Here is a 26,542-nt window from a genome sequence, read left to right on the forward strand (position 1 = left end):
CTTAGCATTTATTGATTTGGAAGTGCAGATTCCTATCAGATAATTTGAGTTGTTGTCTTGTTGGGCTTTGGTCTGTTGCCACTTAGGGAGAGACTTTAATTGGTCTTCTGCTTTGGGGACATTGTTCTACTTTAGGCTACCTGCCTGCAGCATGTGAAGTGCTTCTGCTGACAGTGGACTTGCCGCTTGCTTTGTCCTTTTATCATAATGACTCATCCCTTTGCCCCATTGCCCTGCTCTAGTTGTCAGACTTCTGTCCTGGCAGCTTTTTTCCTCTGTGGTTCCCAGGCAGGCTGTCAGGCCTTGGGGTGCTGATGCCACCCTCTGGCCCCACAGGCTCAGACACATACCTGCCCCATGTTTGAAACTGTAGATATGATTGAAATTGACTTGCATTTAAACCTGTCTTACCATTTTGAAACTGTTCCTGGGAGTCTTGCTTTGGGTTTTGAACCTCTTTGCCTTTAGGTTTTGCCTTTTTGTTTCTGTTTCTTTTCTTCTTTAGCTTTCTACTTTTAGTTACCTGGCCTCAAAAATTTCACATGATGACAATGGTTTGGGACTAATTTTTAAAACTTTCATCTCCTTGTTCTTCTCTGGGCAGATCCACTACAGCTAACCTGCTCCTCTGTACATGCTGTTGGTGCCCAGAGGTTCCAAAGCAGTGCTTCCCAGGGGTTTTCCAGATCCTCGGGGCCATCTCATTCGTTCTGGCCTCTTAAATCATGTTTGTTATAGGTCATATGTGTCCTCTTGCTTCTGTCTTAAGCTGATTCATTTACACTTGTCTGTAAGGTGACCTGATGGCCTATTTTGAACTATAGTTCCTATTCCATGGTCCTTGCTGAAGCTATTGGCAAATTGATGAAATACGGGTTGACTTTGTCACTGATTATGGCTAAACCAAGCTGGTTGTTTGTCAACTTGGTAGTTTCACTAAGTATACCTATTCTTTAGGATCCTCCCCCAACCAAGGTGATGTGGTAAAAGCAGGAACTCACCTGTCTTAAACTGGTCGATTACCAAAGACTTCAATTTCGTGTATATCTTATTGCTGAATAGCACAGAGCCTTTTTGTTGCAATGATTCTCTAAAGGTTGTTTTTGTTTGTTTGTGTGTGTGTGTGTGTGTGTGTGTGTGTGTGTTTTAGTACTGGGAATTTAACCCAGGGACACTCTGTCACTGAGCTACAACCCCAGCCCTTTTTACGTTTTTAAGACAGGGTCTCCACTAAGTTGCTGAGACTGGCCTCAAACTTTTGATCCTCCTGTTTCAGCCTCCCAAGTTGCTGGGTTTACAAGTGCATGCAATTAAGCCCAGCTTAAAGTTTAAAGTCTTATACTTGTTTCTGATTTAAGGACTGCAGAAAGATGAATCCAGGGGTTGAGCTCCCCAAGTCCTGCAGCTCAGAAGAAAAGGGCTGGTGTGATTGAGGAACTGAGTTTGAAGTTTCATTAATTTCACTTCACTTAAGTGGTCACATGTGGTAGTGGCTTCTGTATCGGACAGCATAGTGCTGGAGTCGTACAGGGAAAGGGTTCCAACGTGGTCTCCAAAACCTTGTTCAGATCCTTGCTGTGCTGTCTGCCTGTTGTGCCACCCTGGGGGTGCTCCTTAACTTCACAAGGGGGGTGCTCCTTAACTTCACAAGGTTGTTTTGAGAATTTGCTATATTCCTCATAAAGGTTTTAGAGGGGTGCTTGGCAGGAAGTATGAGTTTAGTTAATGTTGGCTTATTATGTTTATTCACTATTTTGGAGTGAAATGGTGGTAGAATTCATATGGCATATGGAACTGTTTTCTTCTTTCTTAAACTTTTATGTTTTCTTTCTTTTAACAAGAGATTCCTTGTTTTTTTGTTTGTTTGTTTGTTTTGTTTGTTTGTTTATTTGTTTTTGCTTTAGGTTGCTGCAGCAAGTGGCCACACAGTAGTGTTGGTGGACCAAACAGAGGACATCCTGGCAAAATCCAAAAAAAGTATTGAGGAAAACCTTAGGAAAATGTCAAAGAAGAAGTTTGCAGAAAATCCTAAGGTAATTTCTTGTTATCTTTGTCCTTAAGACTAGTCTTCTCTTCTCACTCATCACATTTGTGAGGGGTTTCTGCTCATAGTTTACTGTGGGTTTGTTGTTTTAAGTTTGTTTTTGGAAAACTCATTTCTTCACAATTTTAGACCAGTATAATGACATCATCAGTAAGCATTCAGGATGTGCTGATTAGAAAACAGGAGAAGTAAGTAACTATATTGTTGTTGGGTAGGATTTGAGGTTGAGGAAAATATTTCTGAGGTGGTAAACTTATTCTAAGGAAGATCGAGAATTTGGGACTGAGGAACAGCCATTTTTTCAAAAGAATAGAAGAGGGAGAAATAGTAATATTTTCTGTACTTGAAAGGTAAAACAGAATGATCAAATAAACATTATGTTTAGACGGAAACTTTTGATATCTTATATGCCTTCTTATGATAAACTAGAGAGGGCAAATCTAGGATGAGTCATTCTCACAGAACCAGGAGGAACTGTTAGGAGGCTGGGAACTCTAGCTTATTGACTTGTTCTTATTGGACCTTGTTGCTTTTCCAGCACATTTTGACTTGGGAGTTCACATTTAATTAGAAATATTGCACAAGTCACCCAAATGAATGTGTATTTCCTTTGTCACTTTGTTAGTTACTTAGATTGATTACCTGGAGGCTTGGTTGGATTTTTTTCTCCATATGCCCGTAGAGAAGATTATAAATAGGGAATTTGTTATTTGTTGCTTGTTGCCTTTTTAAATTTCATTATTCTTGTAAAATACATATGACATGAAACTTGTCATTTTAATCAATTTCAAGTACACAGCTCAATGTCATTAATTACATTCACATTATTATACACTCATCACCTCCATCTGTTTTGAAAACTGTCTTTTGTTTTTAACCAGAAACTCTGTCCATGAAGCAGTAACTTACCATTCCCTCTGTCCCCCAGCACTGGTAACTTCTTATCTACTTTCTGCCTATAAATTTGCTTCTTGCTTGTTCCAGATGCTTCATATAAGTGGAACCATTTAATATTTGTCTTTTGAGTCTTGCTTATTTCACCTAGAGTAAAGTTTTCGTGATGCATCCGTGTTGTAGCAAGTGTCACAATTTCATCCCTTTTATGGCTAAATAATATTCCATTGTGTGTATATACCAGAGTTTGCTCATCCCTTTATTTATTGATGAGATTAAGAGGCTTTCATTTTTTGGCTATTGTGAATAATGCTATAATGAACATTGTTGTTTTCATTTCTTTTGGATATATAGTTAATTTCTATATCTATGGGTCCCACATCTTTGGATTTAGCCAATTACAGATAAAAAAAACTCAAAAAATGTGTTTTTACTGAGAGTTATTCTCTGAACAATTCAGTATAAAATAATCTAGAAATGATATACAGTATATGGAAATAGGTAGGTTATATGAAAATACTGTGTCATTCTATGTAAGGATTGCAGTCTCCTCAGGGGTCCTGGCACTGACTCTCCTCCAGCCCTTGTCACCAGTATTGGGATGAATGTGTATGTATAATTGGAATTGTTGGGTTATATGATGGTACCATATTTAGCTTTGTGAGAAACTACCAAACTGTGATCCATAGTGACTGCCTTGGTTTATATCCCCACCAGCAATGTGTGAAGGTTCCATTTTCTCTCTATCCCAGGCAGCTCTTGTTTTTTCCTCCTTTTTTTTTTTCCATCATAGATATCTAAGGTATGCAGTAGTATCTCATTGTGGTATGATTTGCATTTTTCCCAATGTCTAATCATCTTTTAAAAACCGGAATTGTAGGCATGGAGATAATTTTATTCTCTTCTTGATGAAATCCAAAGACTAAATATCATAAGCAAGTTAAGATCTCCTTTACTTGTCCTTCATGTTCTCAAACATAGTGGGTGTTATGTTGAGGGTTCAAGCAGACAGTTTATGAGAATCCTGCTTGGGTTAAGAGTTAGCAAGGACAGAGTATGTCTGAACCCAGATAGGCTACATTTGCCCTTTTTCTTTCACTCTGCAGAGGTCAGCCTTGGGCTGAGGCTGTGGCCATGCCATAGGGGTAAAAAGATGTCCCGTATGCTCAATTTGCTCAGCTCCTGATTGTTAACTCTTCAGAAGTCTAGTCTGATGTTTTCTCTCCTCTGCTGGGGTCACCATCAGGTGAAAGAGATGTCAGTTTAACTTGTCTGGTTGACATACTTTTTAACCAGTGCTGACCAGTATAATAGCTACTAGTTATGGGTGACCATTGAGCACTTGAAATGTAGCTAATCCAAATATAGTCATGCTCTAAGTGTAAACTAGACACATATTTTAAAGACTCAATAGAAAAAAAATGTAAAGAGTTGATTACATGTTGAAGTGATAGTATCTTAAACTTAAATAAAGTTGATTTCATCCCTTAATTTCTTTTCATTTTAATCTGGCTAATAGAAAATTTAGAATTATCTCTTATCTCACAATTGTGTTTCTGTTGAACAACTGATCTGGCTGTTTATTCCGTGATGACTTTGGATGATTTTCTCATTACAACCGTTACAATGCCCTATGGACAAATTACATCTTGAAATAAAATGGCTGCTTATAGAGGCATTGCTTCTGTTTCTGCCCCAACTGAGGTCTGTTTGTGGAACCTGAAGTCACAGGAGACTACAAGATCTTTGAGAGCAGAGATGGTTTCTAGCTTGTTTTTGACGCATCAGTTGCTGGCACATGATGAGTGATTATTTTTTTAATATGTTTATTTATTTTTATGAGGTGCTAAGGATCAAACTCAGTGCTCACACGTGTGAGGCAAGCATTCTCCCTCTGAGCTATAACCTCAGCCCCATAATGAGTGATTATTATTTGACTGCTTAGTTTGGCTTTCCTCTACCTTCTATTAGAGGGGAGTAGTCTGCACCACTTCAAGATGGATGAGTAGTGCTGAGGTAAGTTTTTGTCCTTTTCTGGAAAGACAAATTGCAAGTTTCATAAGTATTCTGAGAACAAATAGTACAGTAGCTGTGAATAGCACTCCGTTTAGTAACTGGAGCAAAACTAAGAACTGGATAGATCATTACCAACAGAGGACAGTGATAGTTGTGTCAGGCATATGGCAAATGCAAAGAGTCTGGGTTTAGTACCTCTCTGTCCTGGACACCAATACTCAGCCCAGGCCTTTTATAACTCTATCTGCCTGGGACCTCATAGCTGTGCCCAGCTGTTCACAGGCAGACTGTGACCTGTCTAGAATTGCATCGAGATGCCATTGTCTCTAGGCAGAAACACAGTTTGATTTCTCAGGGTGTGTTCAAGTTGTGTCTGAGCATGTTGGTTTCTCCAGCCCTCCTTCCTTCTGTTTTAGGAGCAAGTCCCACCATTTTCCTGTGAACCCCGTGATTTTCAGCTCTCTTCTGTTTCCTCCCACTGCATTAGGCTGGTGATGAGTTTGTGGAGAAGACCCTGAGCAGCATATCAACCTGCACAGATGCAGCATCTGTTGTCCACAGCACAGACCTGGTGGTGGAGGCCATCGTGGAGAACCTGAAGGTGAAGAACGAGCTCTTCCAAAGGCTGGACAAGTTTGCTGCTGAGTATGTGACCCTTGAATGTTCTTGTCAGGTTCTGAGGGCTCCTTCCCTGGCCTTGAGCATTCCTCCTTGTTTGTTGTTCTGATACCAGGGCCACTTCTTTACTACCTTGCAGCTGTTCCAGAAGAGCCAATACCGTTTCCTTTGTCTTCCATTCACCCACTCCCAATTTGCTTCCTGAGGCTTGGGCTACCCTGACCTGATGCTTGTTTACAAATGAGGGTGAAATTGCCTGTTGTTAAGTGGACAGGTCCATTTAGGGACAGGCCTGTATGTTCTTTGCAGCATCCAGATCATGGCCCCTCCGTAGTGAGAATGGAGGAGGCTTCAGCACGTCCTTAAGAGTCTATCAGTTTCGTGTTTCTCTGTATTTGGGGTGAGCAGACAGAATGTTGTCATTAAAGGGAATGTCCTTCTGTCTGTATAGTTCCTCAAGACTCCTCTATTTTGAGTTTTTTCTGGGCTCAGTGAAAACACTCTTGGGAACATTTAAAGGAACACTGACTCCTTATCGGCTTTCACGGCAAAAAAGAGCCACCTGAGTTAGGTGTAGGCTTGCACAGGACCCGGGACTGTTCAGGCAGTGGCATCTCTGGATTTCCCTGAGAATCCAGAGCTTTTTATTACGTTCAACCTTTGGCATTTGGTGATTGTGATCCCGAATGATTGATTTGACATACTAATTGCCTTTATAGGTTAGACCTGAAAGGCAAAAATAATTCTCAGGGATCCACTAGTGAACAGTTGAGATATTCATATAATATCCTGCTAGAATGTCAACTCTCAGAGCTGTGGCACCTGACAGAAAAAAAGCCTGTCTTCCTGTCATCTGTATATCACTCTGCTATCTGTGCCTTCAGGCTACAGAAATACCTGACAGAAGACACTCTTGGTACTGGGGTTGACTCCCAAGTCAGCATGGAGCCCTCCTGGATATTAAAACACCTGCCACAGATAGGCATTTTGTCAAAGAATTTGACCTTTTTTACAAGACTGATCATTCCTAGCAACAGCGGCAGGCGTGACTGCTCTGTGGCTGTCAGTGGTGGGTAACAAGTACATGAGAGGAAAGTCAGGAGGCTGGACTTGTGTCAGCACCAACCACTTTATTCTCTGACCTTGGAAGATCCTCGATTTTAGGTTTAGGGCAAATAATTTCCAAGACTCTCAGTTACAACTCTCTAAAAGTGTCACCCTATCTGATGATAGGAATAGTGGCATGTATTGCACAGTTGTTTCATTCTTGTTTCCTGAGTGCCTGCTGTGAGTCAGGCTCTGTCACTTGAGCTCATGTAAAGCGGATGTGACACATGAAAGTAAAGGGATAACTCGTAGTAGGCCTGCTGAAGATGTGACTCCTTTGCTGGCCTTCAGCCATCCTTTTCTGCACTCTGTTTTCATTTTAGTTTACTACCACTGTTGAATGCTTCCTAAATTGTTTTCTTTCTTAAGCACATTTATTGAGAAATACTTTGTTGCTGAGTTTTTATAGTTAGATCTCTTAGTGGGAGAAGAAAATAGGTTCAAGTGATAAAGTTCCCAATGGAAGCCCTGATGAAACAGCTGCATCCGGAAAAGAACATGACTTCCCCAGCAGTAGAGGAAACTCTAAAGGAAAAGTCGGTGGCAACTACAGGCATCTGGAGCCATGTCCTGGCTCTCCCCATTCACAAAGCCTGGACTCCGATCTTCTGCAATCACCATCACCCTCTCTTGTCTTGACACAAAGACCTGAGTGTGATGTTAGTGATCATCATGCTTATGCTGTTATTTTCTTTTAGTGCTTTTAAAAGAAAAGTAGTTTGGGGTATCTGAGTATCAGAAAGAGAAAAACAAAATATGATATGAAAGAGTCATGTGTTTCCAGGAAAATATGAGTATTTTTTGTGGAACATAAGACAGACCTGTGCTTTAATATGTAAAAATCATTTAGTTTGTCCTGAAAAACAGCAGTGTGAGGCTGTTAGGAGCTGAGCCAGCCTGTGCTGATGGGGTAGGGACAGAGGTCTGCTGGCAGGATGTCTGCCTCTTACTGGTAAAACATGCCCTGGACACACTGGGACCAAGCTCAGGGTCCCTTCATTATTTTACCAAGTTTGCCTGCATGCTGCCTTTTTGTAGAGGAGTGGCCCTTCAAATGTCCTAAAAATGTCTTGTAAATGTGGTACCTATCACATTATAAGTGTAACACTAGTCTTTGAAATAAACCTTTTTATTTCTTATTTTTGGTACTGTGGATTGGACCCAGGAATGCTTTGCCACTGAGGTATATCTCCATCCTTTTTTTTTTTTTTGAGACAGGGTTTCATTAAGTTGCTTCGGGTCTTGTTAAGTTGCCCTGGCTGGCCTTAAACTTGTGATTCTCCTGCCTCAGGCTTCTGAGTCACTGAGATGATAGGCATGTGCCACCGAGCCTGGCTAAAGCTTTCTTTTCTTAAGGGATCCTGGGAGCCATTGCTCGCACAGCGCTGGGCACGTGCCCTCCCTGCCGACCTTGTGGTTCCAAGTGCCTGGCTGCCCTGAGTGCTGTGTCAGCCACACAGTGGATCTTCTTTCGTTACCTTCTCCAGTGGGGGATAGTTTACATTATTTTCCCCACTTATTAAAAAGCAAGAAACTTTGAGAACTAAAATTTTTTTTAATACTTATTTTTTAGTTGGGACACAACACCTTTATTTTGTTTGTCTGTGTGCTTATTTTTTTTATTTATTTGTTGTAACTAGACACAATATCTTTATTTTATTTATTTTTATGTGGTTCTGAGGATCGAACCCAGGGCCTCGCATGTGCTAGGTGAGAGCTCCACCACTGGGCCACAACTCCAGCCCAATAACTAAATTTTTAAAACCTTAGAAATGTCTTATTTATTTTAAAGAAAAGCCTCTTTGCCTGGCCTTTAAATTGCTTAACTTGAAAGTAGTTTGAGAAAAGTAGGTGTGCTTATGTCTTGAAAGGAAGAGCTGACCTGAGACAAGGATGCTGGAGCCTTATCTGTCAGCCACCTAACCCACATTGGCCTCTTCTTTCACCTCACTGTTCTCTCCAAATTATGGGTTTCTTCTTCCTTCCCCTTACCACCTCCCACCACTCTTGATTTCAAGCACATTGTAGTATTGTCTTGTAGGATATCAGGAACTCTCAAGAATCTGGTTAGTAACAGAACCACTGCCCATCCTGTTCTGTGACCAGGCCTTTAGAGTGGTGGTGATTGACATTAGGCTGATTTATGTAGTATTATCCACAAGGTGGTGCTATAGGAAAACTGAGAAGTCCTGTCTCCAAGGATTTGCCTTTCCTGCTTTTGGAACCTCATTTGAAAATTAAATTTGGTTTAAGTCAGCATGGACTTTTGTAAAATTAACCAGTTGATTTATACACACAAAAGAAGATGGAACTTTTCAGGAGACATTACAACATATATCATGTATATTCATGTGTCCTCCCTTCCCCAAGAGTACCTGTGTAACTTTAATACTTCTTTAGACCATGTTTGTTTTCTTTTGTTTTCATTTTAAATTCTCATCTAATGTAAAGTAAGGATTTTTCACTTGAGAGGAAAGTTCTAAGCTTGTGTTTCCCATCAGATGTTTCTTGTTGGAGATTTGGGATATTTAGTTTTTTTGTTGTTGATTTTAGATATCCATCTTTCTTTTTTCATTAATTGGATCACTTTGAGTTTCATTTTGTGACTGAGGTTGGTTTTGTTGCTTGGTCAATTAGTTACCTTCTTTTTTTGTTCCTCATATAACATGAAAAGTAGCTAATACAAGTAGATTGGAGAAATTAAGTTCCTGGAAATTAAGGGAAGATTGGTAAAGATTACATGTGCCTTTAGAAAAGGTAACCTACTTAATTTAAAATTTTAAGATTTAAACAAAACTGAGGCTACTTAATTTCAGCCTCTTGTGTGAAGATGTGTCTTTTCCTTGACATCCTCGGCAGGTGGGGACAACAGATCTGGCAGTAAGCAGGTACCTTGGGCATGGCACCTGAGCATGTTGCTGCATGTCTCCAAAGTTGGGACTCATTCTGATTCACCATTTTTCTCTCCACAGACATACAATTTTTGCCAGCAACACTTCCTCTTTGCAGATCACAAGCATAGCCAATGCCACCACCAGACAAGACCGATTTGCCGGCCTTCATTTCTTCAACCCAGTACCCCTGATGAAACTCGTAGAGGTCAGTGGGTATCTGCTTGTGTCTTGCTCTCTATTACTTGGCTTCTGAGTCTCCTGGCCCTGCCACTGGGGATTATGTTGGATGGGTTTTAATGGGAGGGTGGAAGATTGTCCTGTGCTTGTGCTTCTCTTGTCCTTTTCAGGGCCAAAGGAAGAAAAAGCACCTAGAAAGTTGCCTGTAATTTGTGTCTTTACAATCCTGTGTTTGGAGGGCTATGGAATGCTATTGTTATGGTTGTGGCATTGCTGAGAAAGGTATCAATCAGTTTGGGAGGCAACACTAAAGACCACTGGCTTGATGAGACCGTGGAGGGGAGACCCACACACATTCATACTGTCTTGTTGAGGTCAGCTTGCTCTATGCTATAGATAGAATTTTTATTAAATCTCATGTACTACCTTGTCCACCATTCCTGGGGTGAATTCTGGCCCCATATGCCTTAAATTGTCCCCAGAGGAGGCATATCTCTATGTTGTGATCAGAACTGTTCAGAGCAGCTTCCGATAGCCTGGGAGCCTCCTGTCCACAATGTTGAGAGGTGGAAGTAAAGGCCAGGCAGGATTACCTATAGTGTTCCTCTTTGGGCTGCTTCTGCTTGTTTGCTTAGAGACTTGGGTGTAAGGGAGATGGAGTCACAATAGACAATTTGCACCTTAAATGTGGCAACTTGCTCTTTACTGGGGCTAATTATAGGGTCAGAGGAGCAGCTGCTATTAAAGCAGCATTTGTTCCGAGGTTGAGGAGTTATTGCCGTGTGAAGTGTGGGGGACGCTGCCTGTGTGGAGTCAAGGCAAGCTTCCAGAGACTGACTGTGGCCTTACTGCCAAAGTGTGGACTCGGTCTGTCTGCTCACTGCGGCCTTCTTTCTCCTCCGCCCCCTTTCCTTCTTTTATTCCCTCACTGCCTACCTCCCCCAGTATAGCCATTTTGTAATCATCAGTCATAATGATGACTCTTAGACCTTTGTCTCAAGTGACAGCTCTGATGCTTCTTCAGCTTCTTCCAATTTACTCATTAGGCTGATTTTAAAGAAGTTTAGCAAAGAAAAATAGCATTTACTCTTACGCAGTAAAAGCAAAGAAATAGAATAAATTTTCAACATTTTAGTATGTAGGAACTAATTATTTACTGTATCATGTATACTTGTTTGGAGATAAAAACACTTTAACACACTCTGTAGAGTTACTTTAACTGCTAATAATGTTTCAACTGCATTTATCTAATACTGACTATGTCTTTAGAGATGTAGAATGTTGGTTGTTAACAGATAATGCTTAGCAAATGTTATTTTCTAGGAAACATTTTGTAAAAGTGCTCTATTTAATTTTTATTTTTTAGCTTCAGCTCTTATATATATGTTGCTGGTGGTGAGCACCAGAATGAATTGTGTGGTAAGCTGAGTGGCTCACCACCTTGGGACTGAACTTGTCGGAACTATAGATAGTCTCAGTGATATAGCAAGTGCTGTATCACTGAGACTATCTATAGCACATTGCTATATGTTGAACACATCCCTACCCTTTACAAGAACAGAACTTTATTGTTGACTCCTTTAACCCAATAACTTATTTTTAAGATTCCATAGTTAACATAGTTCCATTTAACTAGAATATGCCTAGCTCATTTTGTGTAGGTCTGATAGAGACTTTTCAGGAACAGCTTCAGGATTGCTGTTCACAGGGTCTGTGAACCTACAGGTCAGTTTCTTGTTGCTTTCGTCCTGCTCCTTGTCTTTGTCTTTCTGATGCTTGTTTCTGTTTCTACTCATTAACTTTACTCAGTGTCAGAACATGCCACCACACCCAGGCTGTGATCACCTAGAACATGAGCAGTCGTGATCCTTTGTTCTTTAACCCTGCATTGACATTAGCTCATTAAGCCAGGCACTTCTCTGGCCCTCCTAGGCAGGAGGACCTTTTTGTATGAAGATGCTCATTTCATAGGAGAGAGGTAAGGCACTTGCCCAAGGTGACATAAAGGATCTGATGTAAAAGCCATACCTCCTCACTTTAACTCTACTGGAAGTTCTTTACTGGCATTTAAATTGTGTGTGTGTGTGTTTAAATTCACCTGAGTCTCTACATTTACCCAAATCTAATTCCTTACAGGTGGATCCTATAAGTGCTTACTGGCAGTGTTCTTGGTACCACCTCCTCTCCACCTGAGTGGGGTAGCAGCTGTACCCTTGTGTGCACCACAGGGCAGGGAAGGAGGGCTGCTGGAGCAGGTGGCAGGACCTGGTCCTGTTGGCTTCCTCTTGGGAGGATTCTGTTCAAAAGCAAAGGGGGGTGTGGGCCCTAGGGCATCTGTGTGGGAGAAGGAGGAACAGTGGGAGGGTTTCACATCTAGGAGGCCAGGAGGAAATCACTCCTTGAGCAAATCACTCCTTTTGCTGGAGCTCTTTCTCTATAGTAGGAGAAAGTGAGGTTCTGTGCAGACAGCTCTAAGGGCAGTCTCCACACTCTCCTACCCTCCACCACCCTGAATGACTACTAAAACAATAAGAAAAGCCAGCATTTCCTGAGCCCTTCATACCTGCTCAGAGCTGTGCTTAGTGCTTTACCCCCATTTTAATTTTTTTCTCACCTCATTGAGATGGATAGATTGATTTTATTGTCAATTCACCTTGAAGAAACAGCCAGTAAGTAGTAAAACAGGGGATTTTTGTTTGTTTTGAGACATGGTCTTACTAAGTCCTTAGGGCCTCATTAAACTTACTGAGATTGGCTTTAAACTTGTGAATCTCCTGCCTCTGCCTCCTGAGCTGCTGGAATTACAGGTGTGTACCTCTGCACCTAGAGCAACTGGTATTTGAATTCAGGACTGTCTCAGTGACAGACCTGTAGAACTGTCCTGTACCCTCCCTCTGCCCAATACTTTCTCCACTTACATTGTAAGCCTTGATTTTTTTGCATTTTATAGTATTTCACTATCTTAAAATAGACATTTTGGTAAACATTTTGTTTTTGGCTTAAGATCTCTATTTTTATGCTGAAACTAAAATTGTTTTTGCCATCTATATGGACCCTGTTAAATCAGTGTTTCCTTGAATCATTCTATGATTCATTGCACTTGTTTGCTGCTTTCCAGACATAATTCTTTGCTTTACATTTCCAGGTCATTAAAACACCAATGACAAGCCAGAAGACATTTGAATCTCTGGTGGACTTTAGCAAAGCCTTGGGAAAACATCCTGTTTCTTGCAAGGTAGAGTATGGGTAGTCTATTTTCAGTTACTATGACAAAATACCTAAGGCAGACTAACTTCATAAAGAAGAGAGGTTTATTTAGCATACAGTTCTGGAGATTCAAAGGCATGGTGTTAGCTAGCATCAGCATCAGCTCATGGCTGATGGTGTCACATTGACCAGAGCATATACAGGAGGAATCATATGTCTATATAGGAAGCCAAGGAGAGACTCGGATCATGCCTAGGCTTTTTATAACAACTCATTCTTTGAAGAATTCATTCCAGAATACCAGTAATTCCTTCCAAGTGAGTTCCTGCAATAACCTAAGAACCTCCTGCTAGGCTTCACCTCTTAAAGGTTCCACACCATCTCTCAGGAGACCAGGCTCCCAAAACACTAACCTCTAGGGAGACAAACAGCATCCAAACTGTAGGTAGCTTGGGAGGTGGTTTCCCTTGGAACCTGACTTAGTTCAGGTAGAATACTTCTAATAGAATGATATATGAGAGATGGGGCACTTGTTTACTGCAGAATTGTCCATGAGCCATAAGATCAGGTTGTACCTTCATTCTGGTTTTTGGGCAAGGAAACCAGACTCCTGACCTGTGCCCAGGGTCTTCAGGTGGATAGTCTTGAGATTCAAATAGATCTTAGGGCTCCAGCTGAATAGAAGACTTAGGAGTTCTCTTTGGGCCCTGGTTTTTGTCTATAAATAAGCAGTTATATTTTCATACATGGTTTTTGTGGCCCACTAGCTTTATCTGCTGTTGGCCCTTGTGACTCGGGAACGCTTTATGTCAGTTACAGCTTGCTGGACACATACATCTGTAACAGAAACCTATGAAAAGATCTTTTGAAAAGAACACTACAGATAGTTAGGGAAACAATGACACAGGAAGAGACCAACCTGATTAACCTGTAGCATTAAGGAAGTGCTTCTCTATAGAATGTAGCATTATGTTTTCCAGTGAGAAGCATGTTGAAGGGAAAGCAGGCTTGACCTTCAGTTTAAACCCCTTTTCCTAAGATACCCAGTTATTATTTGTAAAATGATCCCAGTTATTGGTGTCTGTCATTTTGATTACCTTCAGGTTGCGCATTTGACTTTAGTTCCCCATTTAGTTTTCCGATTACCTTCATTCTCCCCAAACTTAGGGACTATACTTCTGCATGACTTTGCAGTTTTTTTAAAAAAAAGGTACAAAATGCCACACCTTTAAAAGTTTTATAAATATAAGTTGTGACCTTTATTTGTCATGATTTTTTGTATCTTTATGGTTCTTTCTTGGCATACTTTTCTAAAATAGTCTTACATTTGAACTTATAGTATTGTATTAACCCACAAAAAGTCATATCATCCATGAATCATCTGAACAAGACATATGTTGATGTAGGCCTCATTAAGCCAAAGACTTGTATATGCTGGTCCCCCTAGTCCACCAGTCTGGTGTTATTAGGAAGTCTCAGTAGTTTTTATTGTTGTTTTGCAGTATTGGAATTAAAACCAGGGTTTTACATATACTAGGCAAGTGCTGTATCACTGAGTGATATCCCCAGCCCCCACTTTTTTTTTCTTGTATTCAGCTACTTTTTTTTTAATTTTAAAAATTAATGTATTCTAATTAGGTATACACAACCGCAGAATGCATTTTGATTCATCGTAAACAATTGTAGCACAACTTTTCATTTCTCTGGTTGTACACCATGTTAAGTTGCACCATATGTGCAGTCATGCATGTATCTAGGGTAATAATGTCCATCTCATTCCATCTTTCCTGTCCCCGGGCCCCCTTTCCACTCTCCTTTGTACAAAGTTGCCCCATTTTCCCCATGCCTCCCCTATGGATCAGCATCCACTTATCAGAGAGCATTCAGCCTTCGGTTTTGGGGGATTGGTTTACTTCGCTTAGCATGATATTCTTTAGCTCCACCCATTTACCTGCAAATGCCATAATTTTGTTCTCTTTTAATGCTGAATAATATTCCACTGTGTATATGTACCACAGTTCTTTATCCATTCATCTATTGAAGGGCATCTAGGTTGCTTCCACAGTTTAACTATTGTGAATCTAGCTGCTATAAACATTGATGTGGCTGCATTACTGTAACATGATGCTTTTAAGTTCTCTCAGTTAGACCGAGGAGTGGGATAGCTGGGTCAAATGGTGGTTCCATTCCAAGTTTTCTAAGGAATCTCCATACTGCTTTGCAGATTGGTTGTACCAATTTACAGTCCCACCAGCAAGGTATGTGTGTGCCTTTCCCCCACATCCTCACCAAAACTTATTGTTGTTTGTATTCTTGATAACTGCCATTCTGACTGGCAAAGATGAAATCTTAAGAGTAGTTTTGATTTGCATTTCTCTAATTACTAGAGATGTTGAACATTTTTTTCATATATTTATTGATCGATTGTATATCTTTTTCTGAGAAGTGTCTGTTCACCTCATTAGCCCATTTATTGATTGGGTTGTTTGTGTTTTTGGTGTTAAGTTTTTTGAGTTCTTTATATATCCTGGAGATTAGTGCTCTATCTGATGTGTGTGTGGCAAAAATTTGTGACAGAGGACAGGGTTTGATGCCTGGTGGATGTGCTTTAGTTTGTTCTTGGTGCTCTCCAGGACAGTCTGTCATTGCTGATCTCCTGGCGTTTTGAGGCCTTTGAGCTGGTGTATCTCCTAAAGGAATCAAACCTAGTGCCTCATATGTGCTAGGCAAGTGCTCTACCACTGAGCCACAACCCCAGCCCAGATTAGAGCTTTTTGACAGAAGAGGGAGCACTGTTTACTTAGTGGAAATTAGCTTCACATAAACACCATCAAAACATTACCAATCTGACCTTCTCCATAAGCCCACCAAAGAGATCAGTAAATAAAAATCGAAATCTCATACTGATCCTTTTGGAGAGATGATTAAGTGTTGTACTCATGCAAAGAAATTCAGTGCCCGGAGTCATCCCCTGGAGAGGTGGATGGTGCCAAGCTGTGCCATGAAGGGCCAACCACCTACCAGGGGACCCACTCCTTTGTCCCTGCACCTGTCCTGGACTCTACTGTGCTGCATTGTGCAAGGACACTGAGTAGCCCAAGAATGTGCCAGAGCCTGGAAAATAGTACTCCTTGAAGGATTGTTCTAGATGGAGTGATAATTTTCCTGAGGTTGCTGAAAGAAAAATGGGATAGGAAAGAAGAAAAGATTACATTGTCATGTGAGATAAAAATAGGTACTTTAAAACAAATTTGAAAATGTATATAGCTTGATAAATGTGGGCAACTTAATCCAAGGCAAGAAGTAATGATCTTCACAAAAGTGGTGACTTCAAAAAAGATGAAGTTTAATGAAAAGTCATTTTTCTTTTTCTCTTTTCTGAAATAGGACACTCCTGGGTTTATTGTGAACCGTCTCCTGGTGCCATACCTTATAGAAGCGATCAGGATGCATGAACGAGGTACTCTTCCTGAGCTGGACCGAGATCTAGATTTCTTATGAAGTGTGTAGAAAGCAGGGCCACATAGTAGAGGAAGGAACTGCAGTTCTCTAGCTGTGTCATCTTAGCCTCTCCATGGCCTCAGAACCTTTTTCATTATATCCAGGTCTCCCAGATTCTCTGTGAGGCCTCTAACAGGTGGCTGTGGGCCTCCACTGCAGTACCAGTCTGAGCAATTGCGTGGCTGACCCAGATTTATATCCTTGATCTTTGCCTTTGGTTAAAAGTATACTGCTTCAAACAAAGAATAATAATAATGTGAAAATCAATAGACGAGGGGACACTGAAAGTTCCTTTAGGATCTAAAAACTTGTATCAGAAATAAGTGACAGAGCTGATATGTGATAAAGATGATTTCTAATGGCCCTGTGTTCATACTTATTGAAAGATGGCATGATTCTTTTTTTTTTTTTTAACCTCAAAAATGATCTAAGAATTTTCCCTCAATACTTGTTTGGCAAAGACTTTTCCTGTTGAAGAAACATAAAACGTGGGACGTGGTCCAGGGTTATAGTTGATGTTCATTCTCCTGCCCACCTTCTCTCCCATTTTTGGAAAGGTAACTATCATATCTGCTTCGAAGGCAAGCAGTCTGTAATGGAACTTCATAAAAAGCAAGTGTAACTGTTTTCAGTGACATCGTTCACAAATGCTCACTCCCAGAAGAGTGTCATTTTTGAAACAAAACATTTACACCAGCTCTTCCTGAGAGATGAAAGCACATTTGCTTCCTCAAGATCTGCTTTAAATATTAACTTTTCTCTATGGTTTATAGAAGCAATTGCCTCACTTTTGCTCCAAGATCAAACCAACACTTCTGTGTTTATCTATCAACAAATATGCCTAATTACACCTCAAAGAAAGTGCAGCATTTTGCCTACCTTGAAAGGCAGTTGTATTTTTTTTTTTTTAATAAAATGTAATGTTTGAGAATGTAGCATGTGGTTGAGCCACCTCTTCATGGTGTTTTCCTCACTGAACTACACTGTCCCTTTGATACATTCTCCTGTATCAAGTATCTTATGGGAAGGTGAAAGCTGTTCTGTTCTGCTTCCCCAGCAGCAGTGGTCCCTTTCAGAACAGACTACCTTTGCCCTTTACCATCGCAGGCTACCTGTGGGGTGTGACAGAGGATAGGGTTTGATGCCTGGTGGATGTGCTTTAGTTTGTTCTTGGTGCTCTCCAGGACAGTCTGTCATTGCTGATCTCCTGGCGTTTTGACGCCTTTGAGCTGGTGCATCTCCTAAAGGAGCTGAGGTCTGGGTGGGTGCAGTTTTCCAGTAATCCACACTGTGGTCTGCACTCCTTATGTCATACCCAGACCTCTTACTACATCCCTTCTGTGACCTTACTGCCCCTCCCCTTCCAGCCAGCACAGAATAGGGCTCAGGTGCATGCCCACCACTCCGCCTCCATTCTCAGCTCTGCAGCTGGGTTGTCGCAGTTACTTGTTGACACCCAAAGTCTCTGGTTTCCCTCTCTTCTGTCTTCCACATCTGCTTGATTCTTCCTGTTGTACCTGCTCCCTTTCCATCCCAGCTCTCCCTCCTCCTCAGTGAGGCTTCATCAGGCACCAAACAAGTTCCTGTTACCTCATGTCTTCCTCAGACCTGTCCCCTCTACAGTGCTTGCGAAGAAAGTGCTGTGCTGTTGAGGAAGTTGTGGAGGTGCTGTGTGTTGTATCTTACCCACAGACCCTGGCGGGGGTGTCTCAGACTCCAGTAGCACAACAAAGCCTCTGTAGATGCTCTGTGACTTCATTTCCCACCTCATTTGAGGGAAGCTTTTCTGTACCACACTATTGATAAGCCTAGGCCATGGGATTGGCAAAGGCTGCTTTGAGTGGTAGAGGATCATTGGAAGGATGTGTGGGCTACTGTCTAGTCAGGCCCCCAGATGTTTGGACAGCTTTCAGGACACAACTAATTCCTGCTATTTATCACCCACTCCCTATGGGACTAGTGGAAGCCCATTGCCCTCTCTTGCCTTTGCTGACTGTGCCTCATGGCTCCTGTGTTGGGCCTTCTCATTGTCCAGCTCAGTACTCACTATTGCTCATTCCACTATGGGGAAGGCCTGGTAGGGGCAGTCAAGCACTATTCTTGTGGGTTGGAGGGATATAGATTGGATGGGCTGATGCCCAGACTGCTGTCCCCTCTCAGGTGCCCATAATGGTTTGCTAGTTATAGCTTGGTTGTGGACAACACAGTGAGCTCTTTACAAGAGGACTGTGCTGGGAACAGGTCCTGGGAATGTGATAATCCTGGCCCCCAGTCACTATAGGATGTTCTGTTTGTAGTCACCCCTTGCTCCAGACATGCACAGTGGTTCTCTGGTAATCCACTGTGTACAAACTGTTCTCACTCTCTGCCCCTGATGTTTATTGCCACATACTTTACTCCCATGCCCCACCTGAGTGTCCTCTGTCTCCATGCTGAACATAATCTTTCATAGCTCTTTTTGCTTTGGCCCTCCTATGGTTGACTTGCCAATCCCTTCCCTGTGGAATGGCGGATGTCTGTCTTCTCTTGCCATACCCTTCTGGGGAAGTATCTGGGTCCTCCTCTTCTTCATGACCCCAAAGCACTTGCACAGGTCAGGTATTTGGAATTGAGGTAACTACTGATGTGGACATTGGGAGTCTCTGTTGGTAACGCTGAGAGTAGTTGGCAGGTGGTGCTGATGAGCTGCTGGTAGAGGAAACAATGTTGAGACCAGGCCCAGGTCCCAGTCCCCATCCAGGCAGATTTCTGAGTACACTGAGGAAGCTTTTCTTTGTTGTCTAGAGTTAAGGGCTCTTACCTGAGGGGAGGTGGAGGGGTCTCATGAACCTCCTAAGGTTGATGCAAAATTTTCTATGGGAGGAATGCCAGATTCTTAGAGAAGTACTTAACTCTAAAGAAGTTTAAGTATTGGGGCCGGGTTGTGGCTCAGTGGTGGAGCGCTTGCCTAGCATGCATGAGGCACTGGTTTCGATCCCTAGCACCACATAAAAATAAACAAATAAAATAAAGGTATTGTGTCCATCTACAACTAAAAAAAATTTTTTTAAAAGAATTTTAGGGATTATTGATCAATATGATACAACATTTAACTCCCACTTGGTCCACCAGTCCCTGTGTGTGTCTTTTATTTCTCTCTCTTCTTTTTGCCTTTTTTGCTCTTTATTACTCAAGACAGAACTTTTAAGAGTTGTGCTGACTTTGTAAAACTAGATTTAAAAATTTTTTTTTCATAATACACGGTATTGTCTTTTTGTTTTTAGAAGTAATATAGTCCTCAAGTGAGTCTCTGAATCAGGAATTACTATCTTGCCTAGAGGGCTCATATTCCTTCTTTGAGTATGAATTTGATTCAGTGGCTTTAGGTTAAGTGGGAACAATTGGGCTGTTTGTGGGCACTCCCCATATAAATGAGTCAGTAGAGAAGTGTTAGACTGTGACTAGGAATTGTAGAGACAGAGGGTCTAGGATGGTGGGAACCCTAGCCCAGAGTCCTGGGAGCTTCTCTTTTAGATGCAGGGAGTAGAGGAGGCTCTGACGAGGTGACACCTGAGCTGAGACCTAAAGAATAAGAGCTTCATGCTCCGGGCACAGGGAGCAGCTGTTGCTAAACCCTGAGATAAGGGTCTGTAAGCCTGCTACCCCCCATCATCTAGAGGTAACAGTACTACCATAGAAGTTGCAGGGTCTTGAAATCCTGAGTCAGATCCATTTTTGAGCCATAGAGCCACGGCTCAAACCTGCCATGTTCCGTCTCATTTTGCCACTTCACATGTTCTTCTATCTTCCTGTCTCCCCTCCTCTGGAATCTGCCCATCATTGCCCACACAGAGCCATGTAAATCTTCATGCAGCTTCAGCAATTGTTATATTGTCTTTTTGGTTTGCACATTTTAGTCTTCCCATTTTGTCATAAGTACCTTGAGTACTTGTTTTTCATTGTCTCACTGTACGTCTTTGGTGCCTGCTACACAATGGGTATAAATCAAACATGAGTGAACAATAAGGCCGCCTGATAAGGCTAATATACCTGATCTTTTCTGCTTTTTTGTGGCAATGATTTCTCAGAAGTCTTGAATCCTAATTAGTATAGTACTAATGTCATGCACAGAAAATAATTTGAGTGGTGTTTTGTTCACCTTAAATTGCTCTGAAATTCTGCAGCATTACGTTAGTACTTTCTATACTTTTAAAAAATATAGTCTTAGGGCATTTTGGTGCATGCCTGTAATACCAGCAACCTGGGAGGCTGAGGCAGAAGGATTGCAAGTTTGAGGCCAGCCACAACATCATAGTGAGGCCCTAAGCAACTTAGAGAGACCTTGTCTCAAAATTTAAAAGAATAAAAAGGACTGGGGATGTGGCTCAGTGGTTAAGTGTCCTAGGTTAGATTCCTGGTACCTGCCCTCCCCAAATTACATATGTCTTTATAGCTTTTTTAGTAGTTCTTGCTCCTTGTGCTTAAAAATCTGAATTATGAAATCCTGTTTTAACATTTTATTTAACTCTGAATATCATTAAACTACTTCTTTGTGCTTTGAAATAAAATTCTAGATAGCCACTTGTTATAGCTCATTCCAATTTCTGATTTCAGAGAAAGGATACACAGGTGGTTGGTTCGCTATAAAGTCCTCTTGTGATCCAAAGGACAGCATGTTACAGGGAAGTTTTCAAGGAAAAAAAATTGTCTAGGTCTGTTCAACCCATTTTCATATGTGCATAGCAGTTTGTGAAAGCTTTTTGCAGCTGTGACCAAACATACTTAACAACTTAAAGGAGGAAAGGTTTAGTTTGGCCCATGGGTTTAGAAGTCCATAGTTGGTCAGTTCTATTGCTCTGGGTCTAAGATGAGGCAGGATATAATGGCACAAGGGTGTGGTAGAGGAAAGCTGTCAACTCATGGCAGCTAAGAGGGAGAGAAAGAGCGGGGGTTGCGGGGGATAGGATGGGACAGCCAGGAATAAGATACAGGAATAAGCACGCCCCTGGTAATCTACTTCCTCCAACCATGTCCCACCTACCTATAGTTTCACTCCTCACCATAGGTCACTATTAATATAGCAGATGGATTAATCCATTGATAAGGTCAGAACCCTCATGATCCAGTCACTTCCCCTAAGCCCCACCTCTGGACATTGCTGCATTGGGTACCACATCCTCAACACATACCTATGGGGGATATTCCAGATCTAAATCATAATAATTTGGACTTTTAAAAACAGTTATCTTAACTGATGTATTCATGGGAATGTGGTTCCAGGGGAATACTTGTTACTTGTGAAACAAAGAAAGCTAGAAAAGAAAATATATATGTGATACATACGAAAACAGAAACCTCTGTGTGTGTGTGTGTGTGTGTGTGTGTGTTTGCAACCCATTCATGAATAAAGAAATCTTCTGTAGCATTAACTGATATTTCAGGAAATGATTCCAGAGTTGGAAAACCCCAGTTTGTTAGGAAGTAGCCAGCATTTCCAGACCCAGGGCTTTCCCTCTCCATGAACAAACAGCAGTGCTCCAGAATTTGCCTCACACGATACAGTTGCTTTGAACATCTTGTGACATATTGGGCAAATATCTCAGATGAAATCTTACCCAGTTCAGAAAACACATGGACTCTAGACATGCTTTAAATGTAAAATATGAAATTTTGATTCTGGGACTAAACCCCATGATAGGAAGAATTTGGGGAAAGTGGTGGTGACTCACTGCTGCCCTTTTTCCTTAGGAGATGCATCCAAGGAAGACATTGACACTGCAATGAAGTTGGGAGCTGGATACCCTATGGGTCCATTTGAGCTTCTTGATTATGTTGGACTGGATACTACAAAGTTCATTCTGGATGGTAGGAATTGGAATCCTTTGTTGTTTTTGTTAAATTGAATTGCTTCACCGGGTATCACCATTTTGTGTTGCTTTAACAACACTGGGTACTTCATAAGGAAAAGAGGTAAGGCTGGGCGTGTAGCTCAGTGATACAGTGTTTATCTAGCATGCAGGAGGCCTTGGGTTCGATCCCTAACACCACAAGCCCCTAGTGTACATACATGCTCAAAACAACAGAAAAAGTCCAGCTGTTAAGTATTAGTCCCCTGCCCTAAGGCCTATGATTTTGTAAGAACACCATGGCCAACAATGGCAGAATCTACCATGAGNAAGCATGCAGGAGGAACCTTAGGGTTCGATCCCTAACACCACGAAAAAAAAAAAAAAAAGAAAGCAGTTTATTTGATTCATAATTCTGACTCATAATTCTGGAAAATCCCAACAGTAAACAGTAAGATGCTTGAGTTTGGCAAAGCTCTTCTGGCTGGGTCACAACTCAGAAAGAAGTAGAAAAGGCAAACAGTGGTGTGAGAAGGGACCATGGTGTGGGATGGCTTTGCATTGCAGTAGGCCAGTCTCTCAAGATGTAATCTAGTCATAGGAGACTTGCTCCCAAGAGACAGAATTCATCCATTGACCTAATTACTTTCCACTAAGCCCAATTTTTAAAGGTTTCACCACTTTGGCACCAGCACTGAGGACCAAACTTATAGCACGTGAACCTTTGGGGAATAAACCATATGCATACCTTAGTATCAGATTCAATATTTGATGGCAGGAGAAAGAAAATGTGACTGTCATTGTCCCTTTTTATCACACAATTTGATTTGTGGGACCTCCATTACAACCAAGATACACCACTGTTTTTTTAAATGTATCCACTTTAATGTGGTGACTCTGAAGACAAGATAAAAATAATTACTGAAACTGAACTGTTGAGGCTGGGGTTGTGGCTCAGTTGTGGAGTACTTGCCTTAGCACATGTGAGCCACTGGGTTCCACCCTCAGCACCACATAAAAATAAATTTTTTAAAAAAGAAGGTATTGTGTCCATCCACAACTAATAATAGATAAATAAATAAAGCATTGGTCTAACAATGAGATTTTTTTTTAAATGAATTATGGAAGTTGAAAGTAATTCTCTACTCCATATTTCACAAAAAGTTATATGCATTGGGGAGGAGGGGGGTTATAATTTAAGCAAGAAACTTGAATTTTATGAGGAGCAAAATTCAGTAGTAGGAAGTAATAGGAATTCAGATTTTCAACATGTTTTCTAAAAGTCAACTGTGCTACTTAGGAGTCCAACCAGCAAATTAACAGGTTTTATTAGTTTTCTTGGACCTTTGAACTTAGCGATTTCCAGGAATTGATTGGATACCCAGAAGGGCCATAACAGGGCTGGGCTTCAAGTGGCACAGGTGGGTGGCAGCATGCCTGCTTTGGGGCTGATGTGGCTACACCAGCACATGCCTCAGTGCCTCATGCCTCTGCCATGGTGGCCTAAGTGGGCAACATGCCCCAGGAGCTTTCCCACATCAAAGTAAGGCCCTTTTCCCCAAGCTGTACTTCCAGAAGTGCCTTGGGAATACGGAGCACTTTGTCTCTCCTTTTAATAGGGTGGCATGAAATGGATGCGAAGAACCCACTGTTTCAGCCCAGCACATCACTAAATAAGCTGGTAGCAGAGAAGAAGCTGGGCAAGAAGACCGGAGAAGGATATTACAAATACAAATGATGCACAGCTTCTCTGGCTTTGGGAAGAAGTTTCGTGAGTGTGCTCTAACCAGCCCCAAGAGCCATGGGGATGCGCTTTGGTCAGGCAATCCCTCACTGTGCAGTCTGTTCAATGTGCATTTCGATTATAATTTGAGGTAATTATTTCATTAGTCACAGTAATGGTAGATTCTTCCATTGATAATTAACTTCTTTTTTTAGTCTGTTCATTTCTATGTATTTTCTAAAAAACTTTACACCCTCAGTGCCTTGGAGCAAATGTTTCTTATGTAATACATTGATTGAGTCACTCAGAAAGGAGAGGCCCTTCCTCCCAGAGTGAGCTGCTGGCTTCATGTTGCTGTGCACTCCTATGAGGAGCCAGCAACGCACACTGTGCATCTGTGAGGAACAGCAGTCCGTGGTGCCTGCATCTTGCCTTTCTGAGAATATTTTGCTGCCTGCAGTTTTGAGCCTTATCCTGCATCTGGGTGTGACCTAAAATGTTATGTCTTTATTCAGCTCATCAAGACACTGTTGCTGGATTGGTGGAAATATCTGTGTATGTTTGGTTTCCAGGAAGACGTCTTTTCATAGTCATTCATATCTATAAATCCTAATCATCAAATCCTAATCATTACTCTCTCTCTCTTTTTTTTCTTAATAAGAAATCAGTGCTGCAAACTCCTGTAAATTGTCTTCTAATAAAATGCAATCTATTAATCTGTGAAAATTTGGAAATAAACATGTAATTTAAAATTATAAATGCTTAAGTTATTATAAAAGTAAAGGTTGACGATCCAGTCAAAAGCTATGTCTTATCTTCTCTGGCCAATTGTTATTTTATAAAGTGGCAGCAATGGTGAGGGAATGGCAGAAGGCATTTGTGTAAAGCCTGCCCGAGGCTGTCCCTTTCACATTTCTTACCAATAAAGTAGTAATAAGGGCACAGAGAATGATTTTTAAGGAACATCTGTTTCTTCTTTGCCAGCAAAGTGAAGTAATGTAACTTAAGCTTCTTTTAATCATTGGCTTGAGAAAGTGTCTTCCATGATAGAATTTAGGACTTGGAAAAACATCAGAAGCCCTGAGGTCCAGTGGCCTCATTAGCAGAGAGTTTAAGGGATGTGCCTAAGGTCACCAGATAATTTTGTTGCAGAATACAGATTAGATCTAGGTTTTGATGATAAAATTAAGTACAAAAGAGTAAATTTGGGGCTGGAGTTGTGGCTCAGTGGTAGAGGGCTTGCCTAGCATGTGTGAGGCAATGGGTTCAATCTTCAGCACCACATAAAAATAAATAAAATGAAGGTATTGTGTCCTCTACAACTAAAAACAAATTTTTTTTAAAAAAGAGTAAATTTGAAAATCTCAAATCTGAACTGCAGATGGGACTTTTCTTCCAAATGGGCGCCCTTGCATAGTTGCAAATGGTTGAGAGATTTTTTTTCTTCATTTCATAATTGATAAAAGGAAGATTATTAATTTTAAAAATGTTCAAATGCATTGCAAAGTGAAAAAGTACGTACATAATGTTTCTGCCACACTAGAAGCTTAGAAGCTTCCTAAACATTGCTTAACTAACAAAAGGAAGTGCCTGTACTGCCATGACCATTTTCTCTGCTCAAGGTGATCCTGTGGCCTGACAGTGCCCTGCTCCCTCTCAGGTTGGCTCTTGATCTTTGACATGAACCATGGGCCCAGGAGGGGCTTTACTTTCTCACTGTGAGCAGAGTGCACATAGAACCTGAGCCTTCATCCTGGAAGTAGCAGGGCTCTCTCTCTTGCCTACTGAATTCCAGGAAAGAGATAGAACTCAACACTGTGACTGTTGGATTGGGAACGTAAAGGATTATAGTAATCTTTCTGACTCAATTTTAAAATGCACTTTAACCTACTAAACAATTGAAAGAACTGGCCTCTGAATTTTGTTAGTTTTATTTCCAAGCATCAAGTTCAGAAGGAACCAGGAAGGAATTTTGAATATCCTTCTCTTAAATCTGGGACTTGGGGAGGGGCCTCCCTTCCCAGCTCCTTGGGTTCCACATTCTCAGGTGGGCATGGTTCCTCCCAGGAAGAGCTGTGTGGCAGGATGGTCCATATATAACTGTTGCCATTTGCTTCAGTGTATGGTTGAAAACCAAACCTGAACGAGAACCCCAGGCACCTGTGCTTTCCTGGGCTGTGTTTTGGTTGCACTTGTTGAGGAAGGGCGAGTCCAGGCAGTGCCCTTGGGCCTCACCTCCCCACCCATGCTTCCTGACAGCAGCCATGAGTCCTCAAAACATTCTAAAGTAACTACTACCAGGTCTTAGCTCAGAAACATAGTTTAATTTTTCCCCTCTAATTCCTCTTCACGATATTTTTATTCCTATAGTAGAAGTGAACATTTGAAACTAAAACCATACAATGTATGAAATGACTTGTTAGAAAAAAAAGTAAGCCTCTGAATGTAGGTATCACCTGGACTATAGTTATCAGCAAAATGGAGTTCTCTGGGGAACAGTTTGAATAGTCATGAAGATGTCTTTGTAAAATAAAAA

At 41.3% G+C, this 26,542-nt stretch overlaps 1 protein-coding gene across 2 annotated transcripts in view; it reads left to right on the top strand.

Moving 5' to 3' along the window:
* The window catches only part of Hadh (hydroxyacyl-CoA dehydrogenase), a 44,497-nt gene extending 19,736 nt beyond the window's left edge, over positions 1 to 24,761 (top strand). For both annotated transcript variants that reach the window (XM_015484624.2, XM_048813714.1), the window contains exons 2-8: positions 1,905 to 2,033; positions 5,442 to 5,599; positions 9,652 to 9,778; positions 12,896 to 12,985; positions 16,345 to 16,417; positions 22,186 to 22,302; positions 23,903 to 24,761. In XM_015484624.2, the coding sequence (XP_015340110.1) occupies positions 1,905 to 2,033; positions 5,442 to 5,599; positions 9,652 to 9,778; positions 12,896 to 12,985; positions 16,345 to 16,417; positions 22,186 to 22,302; positions 23,903 to 24,021 (813 nt within the window). In that variant the 3' untranslated portion in view covers positions 24,022 to 24,761. The remainder of the gene's footprint in view (positions 1 to 1,904; positions 2,034 to 5,441; positions 5,600 to 9,651; positions 9,779 to 12,895; positions 12,986 to 16,344; positions 16,418 to 22,185; positions 22,303 to 23,902) is intronic.
* The last annotated feature ends 1,781 nt before the right edge of the window (positions 24,762 to 26,542 follow it).

The sequence above is a fragment of the Marmota marmota genome, unplaced genomic scaffold (genome assembly GCF_001458135.2).
Source record: "Marmota marmota marmota unplaced genomic scaffold, marMar, whole genome shotgun sequence".
NCBI lineage: Eukaryota > Metazoa > Chordata > Mammalia > Rodentia > Sciuridae > Marmota > Marmota marmota.